The 16,465-nt window shown below is 40.2% G+C and overlaps 1 protein-coding gene across 1 annotated transcript in view; it reads right to left on the reverse strand.

The window, feature by feature from the left end:
* The window catches only part of anks1b (ankyrin repeat and sterile alpha motif domain containing 1B), a 206,654-nt gene that overhangs the window by 29,453 nt on the left and 160,736 nt on the right, over window positions 1-16,465 (reverse strand). Inside the window, 2 exon segments of the mRNA XM_034133394.1 lie at window positions 7,147-7,299; window positions 8,393-8,491. Coding sequence (XP_033989285.1) covers window positions 7,147-7,299; window positions 8,393-8,491 — 252 coding nt within the window.

Below are 16,465 nucleotides of genomic sequence, written 5' to 3' on the forward strand. Positions count from 1 at the left end.
GTATTACTGAAAGGAAGAAGGAAGCTGATATTTGATGTAAACCATGAGCCAAACTCCATACATTTAAATACAAAACATTATCAGTCCATCTTCATCAGTAAACAGATCCTGATGATGTGATGATGTGCAGCAGTACCGGGCCACAGGTTCAAGGTGTGCTCTGGGGTCACACACATTATCTCCCGATACCTCCCACACTATCTCCAGCACGGAGAGAGCTACAACAGGAAGCACAATCGCCAAATAAGGCTTCAGTAGAGCGATATCAGCAGGCAAGGACGGTGAAGTACACTGCAGTCCTGAGGCGAATACTCCCACACCAAAACTACTACTCACTGCTTCTAACACGTACTGTACGAGTACTGTATCTGCACAGTGAAACACTCTGAAAATGTGCAGCACAGGATTGTGTTACAGCTGCAATACATACATATCTCTCACATGTTAACGCCTAATCTGGTGAGAAAACACATTAATCAGTGAACCAAGTAGACTAACTAAGGGAAGTGTGTGTATGAGTGTGTGTGTCGGTCTGATGGTATGATGTATAGAGTTTAATCCTGCAGTGTCTAACGAAGGCAGGAACCATCTGGTGCTGGGATGTGAGACAATCTGTGCATTTGGAGAGGTGACAAAGAAGGTGGTAAGCACAGGAACACACACACGCACGCACGCACCCACACACATAAAGGTATTTGGAAAAGGCAATCCAGTACACACACATGCACACAAACACATTTCATTTATACCAAGTGCACATATCTCTAGTCTCTATGGTAACTAGTAGCCGTCATGGCAACGGAGTACAAGCAGTAGCTGAGAGGCTGAACTCTCATGACTGTCCTCAATTTATTTTGGACCCGCGCACAGTTACACACACACACACACACGCACTTGCAGAGTTAGTCATTTTTGGGTTTTCAGAACACATTCCCAGCATTGAGTGTGAATACCTCCTAAAACGACATGTTATAATAGTGGGGAATGCAAGGACAAGTCGGGTCGTGCAGGTGAATCACACACACGTACACACACACCCACCAACACACAGTGAACACACACCGACAGGCCTTCACATGAAACATATGAAGAAGCAAAGAAAAGGTTATGCAAGAATCGAAAAAGACAGGAAATACAGTGGTGAAAAGTAACTAAGTACTACACTAGTACAATATTTAGGCCCTTGTACTTTGAGTATTTCTATTTATGATAATTCATACTCCAAGTTCACTACATTTCAGGGTGACACACTTTGCATTTGACTACATATACCTATAATTGTCATACTCTATTTGTTGCAGTTTACCTAGGTATGTAAGACCTTGACCTTGAGTTTTCACAAGGCTACCTTTACTTAAAGGTGGGGTAGGTCATTTTGGAGAAACCAGCTCGAGTGTGCTAGAATTTGAAAATACACAGCCGGAAAAAATCTGCCACTTCCTTACAGAGCCCCTCCTCCAACACACACGAACGCGCACATGACCAATGAGGGCACGAGATAAGTTTGTGCACAGATGGAAGGCTGACAGGCAGGTAGGCCATCTAGTTATTTTAGCCGGGCCGTACTACAGTACTACGGCTTCCACAGATGACATTTTTTTATGGATTTTTTGTCAAAGCACTTAAGATAGTCATTGCTATCGGGATGTTAAGAGCATTCCATGGAATATAACAAAAAGTGTATCTCGAGCCGGTTTCTCAAACTTACCTACCCCACCTTTAAGCATAATCAAAATACTTCTTCCGACAATGAGGAAATAAATATTACTGCTATAGAAGTGTCCTTAATTATGGTCTAATAATGTGATGATTCAAATTAAATGAATTATCACTATTTGGCTGACCTTTTTACAACTTATGTATACAAAAGTTTAAGTGTTAAGGTGTTTCAAGTAAAAAGGGATTTACTCTATTAAATATTAGACAATAAGGTTGTGAAGTATTAAATAAGACTATTGCCGGTAATGTTTCAAATGAATTATCAGAACTTTTTCACAGCAACACTGTACTGGTAGGATTTAACATGATGAACATTAAATTGTGTGATATTACCCCTATAAGCCCAAATCATCTGGTTCATTTATATATTAACTGTCTTAACTTTGACATAAATCACTATGGCAAAACCAAGAGTGTCACAGGATGATTTTCACACACACACACACACACACACACACACACACACACACACACACACACACACACCACACACACACACACACACACACACACACACCACACACACACACACACACCACACACACACACACACACACACACACACACACACACACACACACACACACACACACACACACACACACACACACACACACACACACACACACACACACACACACACACACACACACACACACACACACACACACACACACACACACACACACACATTTGAAGGCCCCTCTTCTGTGATATCAGGGTCCACTCATCTGGAGAACATTAGGGGACTTGATCCTAGAGGACCAGAAACTATCTGCACTCCACCGGCGTCAACGTGGCTTTCCAAAACGAAATCCATTTATAATTGCTTCGCTCTGCGAAGGAATCACTTGAAATGAGAGCAATTTGCAGCTTTGACGCAGTTGTTTTGTACTTTTTGCTCCTCAGAACGAGGTCTGACTGCAGAGAGAGGCAGCAGCTCCACCGTGTGGACTGATACGTGATGTGAGCAGCTCACCGCACTGCAGGGGGAGGAATATGTCTATTCATTTACCTCCTGTTGGTTAAAGAAACACAGACCACTAAACTATTACAAATACACATTTAAAAAGCGTATTTCTGGCAAAACAAGCCTTATCAGGTGGTTAATGTTCCTCTTTAATGTATTTACTTTTGCTATTTATATTATTTATTTAAGTATACTTTCACTATCCTTGTTGTAAATGTCAATGTCATTAATATGCAGCATGTCTTTACTGCTGAATATACCCTCACAACTTAACAGCGTAACAACACTGTTGTAGTGGCCAATTGTCCAACAAAGGAATGTTCAAAGGCCACTTAGTCTAGGAGGCGAATTCGAGTATGTTCAAGAAATCCAAATACCTTGCTCGTTCCATTCAAGTGCTTTATTGGGAGGTTCAATGGATCAGCTGGCGGCCCAATGCCGACGTGCAACCTTTGCACGGTATTTAAACATATAAACAAACAAATCCCAGTCGTACGGATGTGTGCGGTCAAAAACCTTTTCCAACTTCCTCTCTAGACCTCCTGCTGTGTCATGCTGGCAGTGTCCTTTATACTTTACGCTACTACAATCTGCTTTCTATAAATAATAACAAAACATAAAACTAGAGCTGTCCATAAGCAAGATACAACGTTACAAAAACAGTATAATAATAATATCATAGTTATTCAGCTCATTTAAGTTAAATTAAAGAATATTCAATTGGCTCACCAAACCATAATTCATTACAAATAATGTGCCTAAATGGCTCTTACAACTGTTGTAAAATAACAATATATCGTTTTTGTAAATCATTAATCTTAATAGTGGCTGCTACTTCAGTTTCATCTAGTTTTACTAATATTTTGTATAACCTGCACATTTATATATACCTTGGATGTCTACTTGATTTTTGCAAACGTCTTTATTAAATATGTTAGTTTACTCTTTTTTTTATCTGCACTGTCTCCTTCGCTTTAACAATTATTTCCTCGCTGTGGAACAAATAAAATTATTTCTGTTCTTTGTCTGGCTAAAACTGTTATCATTTTAAAGACTAAACTTTAAATTACTAGTGAAAAAAGAAAGTTCATGAACTTATTTTAGGAATTTTATGGAAATCTTAATTACATTTTTGGAAACTGATCTCATTAACTGTGCAGCCTGTATAAAGTATAAATGGAGCCAGTATGAATGCAGTTAAATGTTCATGAATAATGACATTTCAAAAAGTAATTTAAGTCATCCAGATCCAACTAGGTTCCCAAACAAGCCTCCTCTCAGCCGAGTTTGAGGCCTGAAGCTTTATGAAGTAGAGATTATGGCAGGAAATGATTGTTGCGACAGCTGACAGATTCTACCAGGAGACTCGTGATATTAAAAGCAGATTGACAGACTTTTAATGTCTTATTAATAATACATTCTCAAGTTTGACACAGCCCTCTAAATTGGTTTGGGTTCAGGGGGAAATTAAGGGCACAAAGCAGCTCAGACAGCAGCTCCCTGAAGACAGAGACGTTCCAAACTGCTGCCGTGCACAGAACTTCGTTACTGTCGTCGGATTTGAGGGAAAGCAAGAAGATTCTCATTTGTACAATAGTAACCACTACAGTTTTCATAGTTAACTGCATACATTAACTAAATAGTAATTGCCATTGCCACTGTCAAAGGTAGCAATATAGGTGAGGGCAATTTGGCAAAGTGCATTCAGCGGACTGTGATTAGTTTTAATGTTAGCATAATTTTAAAAAATCCAATTACAGCAATGTGAACATTACAGTACTCATTCATTTCTAATAATGACTTCTTAAATCTTTTTAATGTTAGTTGAATAATTTAAAGATAGAATGTTTCATTTTATGTGTTTTCATTTCAGATCTTAAGACTTTTAATTCCAACTCTAAAATACAAAAAATAAACGTTTTACTGAAATGTCAAAACTGTCCCATCAGTAAAAGTTCATACTATCTGTAATTATGTATACATTATTCTAGGATATTGAACTATTGTTGGCATAGTTCCTTTTGCAATAAAACAGATGTGAAAAGATCATTCGGCTATATTAAAAAGTGTATTAAAGTTTTAGCCATAATTTCTATCACTGATATTAAATCTGTGCAATGCGACTTAAGTCCTGAGATCTGGGGACCGTGGTTCAGGTATTAAACAAACCTACAGGCAGGCCAAACTTATTATGAGGTTAAAACAAAAGCCAGCAATAAAGTTATCACACAAACATGAAGAAATGCAGTGTACAACACATTTGAATAAAGTGTAAAGTCTCTGTCCAACAGGCAGGATTAAAAGGTGTCTGATCCCACAGCAGCAGGGATGGATATAAGTCCCAGTAAAAGGACACAACCACGCCTGCATCTGAACTGTATCCCTATATAATAAAACGGATCCACTTGAGTGAATACACTACACACACTCTGATTCTTTGACCTTTGACCGTGTTTTGAATGTATTCATTGTTTTTTTTAACATTAAACTGCCCAGGAACTGCTGATGTAAATAAGCCTTCTGAATAAATGTGACGCATTAACACTGTGTGTTGGTGGAGATAAATCACATGTGTTGCCCACAGGTAAGTGTGTGAGCGTTCTGTGTACTTGTGCAGCCTCTTGTGGCTGCACTCAGTACTGCAGCTTCACTAACCTGTGCATTCTTTATATAAACTGAAACCTTATGTTATACAATGTTTTTCCAAACATGCACACACAGGTCTAAATAAAAGTACATTGAGGAGTATGTAGTGTAAATATGTTTCATTTGACATTGTTGAGACTCACGCTTTTCCATAAAAGAAAGAAGATTGATATATAGTCTGGCTTTTGTGTCAATAATGGTCATTTTAAAAACAGAAGCAGAAACAAAAGCATGTATTAACACTTTCTCTTTCTCACATATGCGCACACACACACACACACACACACACACACACACACACACACACACACACACACACACACACACACACACACACACACACACACACACACACACACACACACACACACACACACACACACACACACACACACACACACACACACACACACACACACACACACACACACACACACACACACACACACACACACACCACACACACACCGCAGCATGTGGGCGGTAACCCCAGCGCTGGGTAACATCTTGCATCCCACATGCTTATATAACTCCCTCTCCACCTCCTCCAGCTGATCACTCATCACTTTATCACTTTATCCTCCGCTGGGAAAGAAAAACACCCCCCCCCCCCCCCCCCCCCCCCCCCCCCTCGCTCTCTTATTGAAATCAGCCAGGCAGGCGCCCTCTGCAATCGAGTATGATTTCGTTACACTCAGAGCATCAAAGGAGCGATGAGATCTGGCTGCAGCAAATCCCATCTCTTCTGAAGATTTCATGTTGCTAAAAATTGAATCATAAACCTGCACTACTTGTGACAACATACGAGCTCAGATGTCAAATCTTATTATCAGCCAACATAACTCATACTTACAGAAAAAGAGAATGAAATCAAGGGAGAACTGCAGCAAACTCTCTGCCTGCTCTTTATTAATGCAAACGTTAATGCAACGGAGGTAAAATAGGGAACCTTTTGAATGAATGTGAAGATATAACAGTACAAATGCACCTCCTTCCTGTTTGCAATCGGAACACGCATTGCACAGTAACGAGGAGAAATGCCTGATAGGTATACTGCACACTCAGTATGGCTCTGCAGCCTTTCCCTCAGAGGGAACTCTCACATCCACTCCAAACTTGTTTTAGATAAAGAGCCAAAGGACACAGCCTGAGCTCCTGATGATATATGGGGCTCCAGAGCAATGTATTGAGCAGGGGAAACAAATGGACTCTGTCACTCTGGTGAGAGATGAGGACAGAGGAGCAGCAAGCTTCCAGCTGCTGTCTGATCTCTATCAGCACACATCATTTCAGCTGAGACGTGCACTGTTTAAAGGTGGAGTTAACATATGTCTATGAGGGAGACATTTGACCTGACACACAGATGTATTCAAAGTGAGAGATAGACACTTTATGGTGACAGAGGAATGACTTGTGTCAAGATAGAATACGCGAGTGTAACATCTGTCCAGTTACCAGATAAACCTTCTGTTGGGAAGAATGTGTCTTTTAAAGGAAGACTATGGTGTTACTCTTATCAGGAACAAAGCCAATGAAAAGGCAAAAACTAACAATGTGTCAGTCCGTCTCTCATTCCTTCCCTTCCCTGTCTGTAGCACTCAACTCCAAACGTATCACTCTCTAAGGAAGATGTGAAAGTGATAGAGTTTTTTATTGTCAGGATGTGGATACACAGACCACACTTTGGTCTTCTCATGGGATTTGTTGTCAATGAGAAGAAGAAAACCATCCTTTAACTTAACATTCTTTTATAATCAACCCTTTCAGGAGGACACACAGCAGCAGGATGTGAGAGCGATCATGTGACTTACATTGATGAGCTCGATCTCCCAGATCTTCTTCACCAGCTCCATGGAGGTGTAGCCGTTGATGAGGAAGGACTTGGTGTAGTCGCCGAGCTCCAGAGACTCCAGCCACTCGGCCACAGACGTGGGGTTGTTGCCATCGTAGCCGACAGGTCGCACCTTCAGGACAGACAGAAAAGGGACCTTTGAAGGTAACTTTTCATTACTTCTCTGCAGTTCTTTTCAGGACTGCACAGATAACTGAGCATAGGTCTTGATATCGCTCAAGTCTCACTTCTTTAGGGACATCAAATGTGTTTTCTTCCATGTTCTCATAGAAATATGGGAGACACTGTGATGAAATGTTAGAACGGTTTTGCTATCTTTCTGCCCATATGGTATCCTATCTATGACCTGGAGCTTTGAAGCCTTGAACAGCTTGTATGCTCTGTACAAAAGGACATCTACATTCCAGCCTACATACTTATTTCTTATATAACCTTACAGCTGTTAGAATTATATTTACACTACTTTTGACTGTGCTTGACTTGACTTTTTTTTATTCTGTCTTCATCCTGCTGCAGCAGCTTCATTTCTACATGGGGATCATTAAATATTTACTCTATGAAGACCTTCCCAAGTACAGAAGAGTAGAGGCGGGAGCAACTCACGCTGAACTTTAAAGTGCATGTTTCCACATAGAGCAAAACTATATGACCCATGTTTATTTAATAGAAAATAGCTGCAGCAGCAGAGGGTTATTTCTCATTTGATTTCACTTTGACAGCCACAACAGCTTCAGTGAGTTTATGGTGCCCCAAAAAAACACCCCCCCATCCGTGTGTGAGGGTAGACAAAAGTTAAAGGTTGAACGGTTTTAAGTTCACCGTGTTTTGGAAAGTTTAGGGAGGATGAGAGGGGGAAAGTGCTGACTGGGGATCAAAGATTTCTGGGTGTTGGTATGAAACTTAAGAAGACTACTTTTCCTTGCTCTCACTGCGGTTCCACAGCTTTGATCTCACTATCTCTCTCTCTCACACACACAGTGTCTGACTTTGCTAACATACAGCAGCTAACTTCCCCATGTAGTTTGGATCCTGTGATCTCCAGTAACACACAGTGCATCTTTTCCTGAATCACCCGACTCTTTGGAAAGTATTTCTCAGAACATGCAGAGCCACCCCCAGAGGGTGATGTCACATGAAAACACAGATGGAGCAGGAGATTGGCTGACTGTTATGGTTCAACATGTTTCATTATCTGCAGCACTGACCCTGGGCAGCAGCCGGATGGCCTGCAGGAGGCGCTGTCTGTGGGCCGAGTTGAGGATCCCGATCTCCAGCAGGTCCTGGTCCTCCACCACGTTGCTACCCTGCAGGGTAACAAGAGAGACGCTAAGTTAGGATTCATGCAGCATTATTACACCCATAGTTAACAACCAAACACAGTCTGTGTGTTAAGCATCGCTCCACATAGGATGACTTTCACAGGCTAAAAAACTAAACAATAGCAGTACTTGCCGTTAACTTGAATACAATGCCAACAGCAGCCGGTAGCATCTCAATGTTTAAAGTCTTTATTTTTATTATAATGGTTTGTGAAATCAGCAAATTATTTGTCTTATTTATAAAACGAATCATCCTAAAGAACCACACCAGTGCAGATTGTTCGTCCTCCAATACAAATCATGTATTCCAAGTGGTCATTGTTTTCCATGTATTTCCATATGAGTTGAAAAACATGTTAAAGCTCACTCTGAATTCCATCATGCATTATGTTGTTTTTTTTAGTTCAATCATCAAACAATGGTAATCCACTTTATATGCAGATTGATTTGGAGAGTCTGCACTGCAGTACCTCATTGCAATAATGTAACTGATTAAAATGCGTGATGAACTACACCACATATGCACATTTGTACAGAAATGAAAACAGAAAATACGGCTATAAGGGTTCTGGTTTGAAGATGTGTGAGTGGTTGTGGTATTGTATTAGAAGAAACGTGATTAAACACTGGTACAGTCTCAATTGAAATAACCACACATTTAAGATTGTAATTATTGTTACATTTGAGAAGAGGACTGTCTTATATGTTGTATCATAAAAGCTGTCCTGGCTTCATTGCATTTGTTTCACCAATTAAGTCCACCTGTCTTATCCAGAGGTTTTCCAAGTATGGCATTGGTTAATGACTTCACTGCCACAGCAGGACATTAGTAGGCATTAGACTTGAACATAGTGATTCAAATATGAATAAAGAGACAAAAGAACATGACCACAAAGTTGGTGAAGTGTGTTCATGGAGAATATACAAATTAAAGTGAATGAAATGTGTGTTTTTTATCTTTTTGTGTGGATTTTTACTCAGCACCCAGAAACCATTTAAAAATAAGTGTTTCCCTCCTGATGATCGCCTGAATATCACTAACACACCCACAGGTCAAAACACCTGTGCTGCAGAGGCAAATGTCCACACTAAATCCTCATTTGATTTCGTAGGAGTTAATATAATATAATTAACGGGCTTAAAAATAAACATTTAAAACACAATATGCTATCAAAGAAAGCAATATTTGAGTAAACAAATGATACATTAGATGCAGAACTTAAACCAATAGTAAGGCATAGAAACAAGATGAGATATTCCAAACACACACACACACTGGGTAGCATCCACAGTTTCACCTTTAATTAATCTAATGGGAGACATTGAGACCTATCAGTCATCGTCATCCCCCCCCCCCCCCCGGAGGGAAGGAGAGGGTCTTCATGCAGGCACATCATTAGAGGAAAAGCTCGATGCATGGAGGGAAGAGACGCGTGGATATGAAGACAGATGCAGCATAGGAAGACAACTCAGCCAGAAATATAGATTCTCGCACAAGTGTAAAATAAAGCAAGGTTATCACCGCAATGATGCAAAACATATAGAAGGAGGCAGTCTCTTTCTCACACACACACACACACACACACACACACACACACACACACACACACACACACACACACACACACACACACACACACACACACACACACACACACACACACACACACACACACACACACACACACACACACACACACACACACACACACACACACACACACACACACACACACACACACACACACACACACACACACACACACACACACACACACACACACACACACACACACAGGTGTAGAATTGAAGGATTACACCTGTCAGTCCTTCCATATCTCCCTCCTGTGAAACTAATACCAGTGATCAGCATCCACAAAGGGAAATAAAGCTATGAAATATCTATCTGACTCTGGGGACGTTTTGCTGCGATGCTATGACATTTACTGCTAGGTAAGACAAAGCTGATTCCACTGCATTATCCTGAGGAACAATCCACAGACTTATAGCTGTTCAGGTAGCTATCCTAACTTATTATCACACACAAATGTCAAAGATGATGGACAATGTCTCCCCAATGTGGACGTTACCGCCATATTATCTGCTCATAGACTTGTTTTTGTTTGTTGACATTCTGCTGTTGCAATTTCAAGAAAACGTAAGGAATATCACTGCTACGACTAACTTTTGGTCATGTTTCTGTGTACAATAATAAGATAGAACTGCATTTTCTTCTTGCAACCCTTTGTTGCATAATGACAATAACTGATTTTCAAATATTTACAGTATGTGGCTAAAGTATTATGTATGTATGTTATGTAGTATGTTCACCATACTGGCATATTGCATCGTTCAAATTCATCAGTGTTGTTTTAGTGGGAAGAAACATTAAATACCTAACTATTTGAACCTTAAAACTAACCACCAACTTATTCTGCATTACAAAATTAATTAGTAAAGACAATTATTTCCTCACCTTTATTGATCCTTATGCACAGAATGCTAACCCAAACACATGGTCTATTATTCCCTGCCCTTATTCTATTGCCATGTGTATTTTTGTTTCATTTCAGGAGGTTCTCTAAACTTTACCTTTTAAAAGTTTAAAATGTCAAAACACTTTGGACAGAAATGGCCCTTAAATTGAGCTATTTCAGTTTAACTTTGTTGTCCCGAGGGCTCCACCAGTCTGCACTATCAAACATCAGGCAGCAGCAGCAGCCTCTTATTGGGCTCATCCTGAGTAACCTTATTCCTTCCTCACCTACACCTGGGCCTCTGTGAGAAGAGAGCAGTGCATAGAGGAGATCCCAGGCTGATTAATAGAGCCCAGAGCAAAGGCGGCGTTGGAGTTACCATGCTACAACTTCACAGCGGAGTAATGACTGAGAGTCAGCGTAGGTTAGACTCAAAGGCTGGAATAATTGCTCCCTGTTGGTATGCTGATGGAAAGAGATAGAATTCCTTAATGTCTGTTCTTTTTGTCTTCTTATCAACGCTGCCCTGTTTCACATTCTGTTTCCACATTATGTTTGTCCCATATCTGCCATTTCCAAGTGCACATAATGGATGAGGGGAAACAAGTTAAGACGCATTCTTATTAATCGAGAAAAATAAAAAAATTAATTTTGCTAACGTAGTTTGTGTCGAATGGCTATCCAGGCTGCAAGTGGAGCCTCGCAGATGGGGGTGCTGCAGCCCCCTCAGCATCCCCCCCCCCCCCCCTTCCCGCGTCCATTCGCGATGTCTCGCTGTCTCGCAGACCCCACGCAGCAAGCAGGAAATGAACCCAGCTCACACTGTCCGCTCCTCGCAGCAGCGAGCCGCGCAACATCCCGCCAACACGGCACCCAGACCCCACGCAGCATTCTCATCTGTTTGTCATTACTGGTGTCATTTTCTGGTTGCTAACAAACGCCATTGTAACACATAATCACTGATGTTCCGCTGTAACGGTGGTGGACTCATCAGAACAGAGTCGGCGAGCTGACCAATCAGAGCACAGTGGGCTCACAGGGAGGGGGGGGGGGGGGGCAGGAGCTCCAACAAGCCGTGTAGAACAGAGAGTGAATACACATAGACCTCAACAATGGAATTATGATCAGTAGAAATGGCCATGACATGGGACCTTTAATAGTATTAGTATTCAAATGTATTCAGTATTTTCTTTATATTGTGTATTATCCATCCATCTATCTAACTACTGTATCTCATTTAACTGTGTGTGCTGTGTGACGGTTGAATGTGGTTGTGATTAAAATCCTTAATTTTTCATTCTATTTTAGAAGCAAACTCTTTTATTCTATCTAACATTCAATGTATGATGACATTTCTAAACACTTTGTATGCAGATCTGGTACAATCGGTTTTATTGTTGGTGAAAGGTGTTGATCCTCCTCAGTGTTGATGGACAGATGACACGGCCTGTGGTGAGCAGGTTTATCCCACAGTACTTAAACGCATCGCAGCAGTGGGTCACAAACACTCTGATGGCAGGAATTACAATGCATGCACAGAGGCAGGGGTTTGAGGCAAGACTAAAGATGGAGTAGAAATTGATATTCAGACATGGTAGTGGAGGCCATTATCCGCGCCAACAGGCTTTGGAGAGTACTACAAATTATGCTCGGCATACTGTATCTTTTGCTCTTTCATCTCTCGCCTTTTCTCTCATCCATTTGCTATTCTCCAATGCTCTGCTGACAAAGAACTTGTCTTTCCCTCATTATTTTGCTTCCAATCTCTTACTTACTATTCACACCATCTGTCCTCTGTCCTCACTTCACTTTTAGTCCATTATCCAAATTCATTTAGTTTGTTCACATATTTGCTTTCTTTATTTTAATGAAGCAGCTACTTAAGTCTCTCTAACTTGGTGCCAGTTTGAAATTCATACAAATGTATCTTTCAGAATAATACGTTCTGTAATAAGGATAATTAGAGTTGCCACCTAACGAAATATGGATATTGACAATATTTCATTTGATATATTGTTGTTTCCTCCCTCTAAGGAACATTGGGTCAAATGAACTTCCCCAGCCATGAAGTTGCTCTTATCAGCAGCAGTTTCTTTAGTAAACACAGCACAACCTCATGTGTTATCTCTTCATTTCTGACATGTATCTAGTACTGCGCCTACTTATCTTTGTATTTCCATATATAAGCTAACCCCTCTCTACCTTTGTCTTCATCAGCTGGCTTCTATTTTGTTTGTTTTTGAATCATCGTTCTGCCTGAAAGCATAGCATCCTGATAAAGGAGCTTTACATGAAATGATGTCAGTATTTGTTTATCTCAGTGCCTCCACAATAAACTAACCCTCCGTTTATGTGACTTTCTGTAGTATATCTCTCTCAAGTGAGCGATAACAAAGCCTGCTAAATCTTTGAATTTCCACTATCGTTCCCCCTCAGCCTTCCACTTCTATATTCTGGTCACATATCTTAGTGTCTACGCTGCCATGCGCTGTTTAGTGAGGTGTATGTTTGATGGTAATGATGAGTGTTAACAGGGACAGCGTGACTGCAGTCAGAGGACTGAGCAAGGTGAACTGAGTGTTCGCTGATGACTCGTCTCATACAGATGCCAAAGATCCACCGTAAAGTGGCTCTGAACATGCATGAACTGAACACACTGCTTTCAATCAAATGATACCCTTGATTTCATTGGAGGACACATAATGCCGGACCTTGCAATGGAAATTTGATTTGATAATGACAAATCCAAGTGAAATAAGAATGAGTCATCTCTACACCACTTTGGTTTAATTCACTGCTCTCAATAGGTTTGATTAAAGACCCTGTGGGCAGCTGTTTTCAGAAAAGAAAAAGCTTTAATAAACAGAAAGGCATTGTTAGCTTGAGAACAAAGCGAATCATTTACCCTTAAAGGTGGGGTAGGTAAGTTTGAGAAACCGGCTCGAGATACACTTTTTGTTATATTCCATGGAATGCTCTTAACATCCCGATAGCAATGAATATCTTAAGTGCTTTGACAAAAAATCCATAAAAAAATGTCATCTGTGGAAGCCGTAGTACTGTAACAAGCACGACCAATCATTTTAGCCGGCCCGGCTAAAATAACTGGATGGCCTACCTGCCTGTCAGCCTTCCATCTGTGCACAAACTTATCTCGTGCCCTCATTGGTCATGTGCGCGTTCGTGTGTGTTGGAGGAGGGGCTCTGTAAGGAAGTGGCAGATTTTCTCCGGTTGTGTATTTTCAAATTCTAGCGATCTCGAGCCGGTTTCTCAAACTTACCTACCCTACCTTTAAGACTTGGTTGAGACCAAAACAGCTAAATAAAAAATATGTATTTTCAGAAAGTGAAACACCTCTGACACAAATGCTGATGTATCCTTCATGTGCGCAATGTCAATAAGTCAATAAGTCAATGTATGAACCTGTTCTCCAGAAATCATCCAACTCAAATTCTTTGCTACAGCTAACCCAAGTAGCTGTCCATGCTAGCAAAATGACATTAAGCGGCACTTTTCCCTGGTTGCCTTTTAAGCAAACCACAGTGCAAGACAAGGCACTTATGTGTATCTTGACTGACATTAACAACAGCTTATGTGGGCAGAGGCTCAAAGTGTGTGTCTGTATTGGTGCTGAGATTCTGCTGTTAGACAGTGTCTCCTTGGTTGGTAGACACACAATAGTCAAGTCCACTTATGTTAAGCTCCACTGCCTATTGTGTCCCCATCCCCCTACACATATGTACAGTCATTTTCAAAAGGGTGTGATTAGTGTCCATCGAGTGTCCTTCCTATCAAAGTCTCCATAACAACCACTCAACCCATTTGATATTACAGTGGAGCAGCATGTGTCCTCTACTGGATGGTCAAGGTGACCAGACACTCACTCTAATGACCCCCATTAGTGGTGAATGGTAATTGTAGATTGGAATGGACCATGTTTAAGTGCATGTATGCATGTCCTCAGACATTACCATACAGCACATGGTGCCTTCTTACTCCTATATACTGAATCTAATCAGAATTGAGGTCAAATTCATTTTTAAACCAATCAATTCTACGGATGAACTTGAAATGGCCCTGGAATTAAAAATAAAGCTTTACATTTCTGATGCACTTTGAGTAGATGCGGTTTGAATCTGCCATTTACTTCAATTTCCGATACTGAAATGAATTTGACACAAACCTCTCCTTCTGGAGAATCCACAGCCAACGATAAAAGGAGCGCTGCAAATACCAATGTAATCCCTGAAGCTCGGGCCTGAACTGCATTAATATCAATTTGTGGAAGTTCTCCCAAGGTCGGATAACATTAGCTGTCTTACTGTTTAATCACACACAACAAAGAGAGGTTCAAAACTCCAATCGGGATCCCGGGAAAAACTTCACCAAAGATATGCCCTGAGAGAGGCCCAATCACAAAAGACAACTTTAAAGTCACTGTGATGTTTGTAAGACTGTTTCATCTTCAGCTCTTTTTATTATTAATTGTATCCAAAGGCACTTCAGAGGAGATGACTGAGAGAAACATTTGAAGACAAGAGGAGTGTGGCCAGAAGAGCAGAAAATGTGTTGGTCTCTTAGAAGTACTGCCAACAACCATTAGCGACTACAAACTAGGGGCTAATGAATAAAATATGTTTGCGGTTTGGTGAAAAAAGAGAGTGAATATTTGACTTATATTAAATGTGGCGTGATGGGAGGTTTGAGAAAAACCCTATACAGTAATGCAAAAATGCTTATTTGTCTTATAGCTTTTTGGAATTCCCAATTAGTTCCCAATTGTATTTTTCTTTTCACTCATGTTGCAACATCTAGTTGTTTGACTTCACTTGCTGTTAATATTACCAATTTTGTATTCATTCATATCATGCATCTTTTACTTTGTTTATGTATAAACTCTGGAAACATTATGTCAATACAGCTTAATTGAATATATATAGAATATTGAAAAAATGTGCTGAAGAAGTCTTATGTTTGTGTGTTATCAGCCCACATAAGCTTTTATGGTAGCACTTTACAATAAGACTACCCTTATAAAGGGTTTACAAATAGTTTGTAATTCATTTATTAATTAGGTTGTGAACACTTTATAAATCATGAATAAGCTTTTATAAGACATGAGATAAACAGGGCAACTGTGAGCGGTTGCTTGCCAAATAGTGAGCCCACATTTATCTGTACTGCTAAGCCTTATATTGGCTGATTACTTTGTCTTCTTCATCAGCCAGCATCCTTGGTATCTGTTGTTCACCGAGTTGATTCTCGCTAAGTAGCCAATATAAGGCTTAGTCATCTTGCTAAATAGTGAGCCTGTGTTGATGTATGAAAACTGTGTTAGAACTGGTTTATGATGATTAATGAAGTGTTTACAACCTAATTCATAACCTAATTATAAACCCTTTATGAATCCTTTATAAGGGTAGTCTTATTGTAAAGTGGTACCGCTTTTATAGTTAAACAAAATAATAATATCAAATTTTA

Source organism: Trematomus bernacchii, unplaced genomic scaffold (genome assembly GCF_902827165.1).
Source record: "Trematomus bernacchii unplaced genomic scaffold, fTreBer1.1, whole genome shotgun sequence".
Taxonomy (NCBI): domain Eukaryota; kingdom Metazoa; phylum Chordata; class Actinopteri; order Perciformes; family Nototheniidae; genus Trematomus; species Trematomus bernacchii.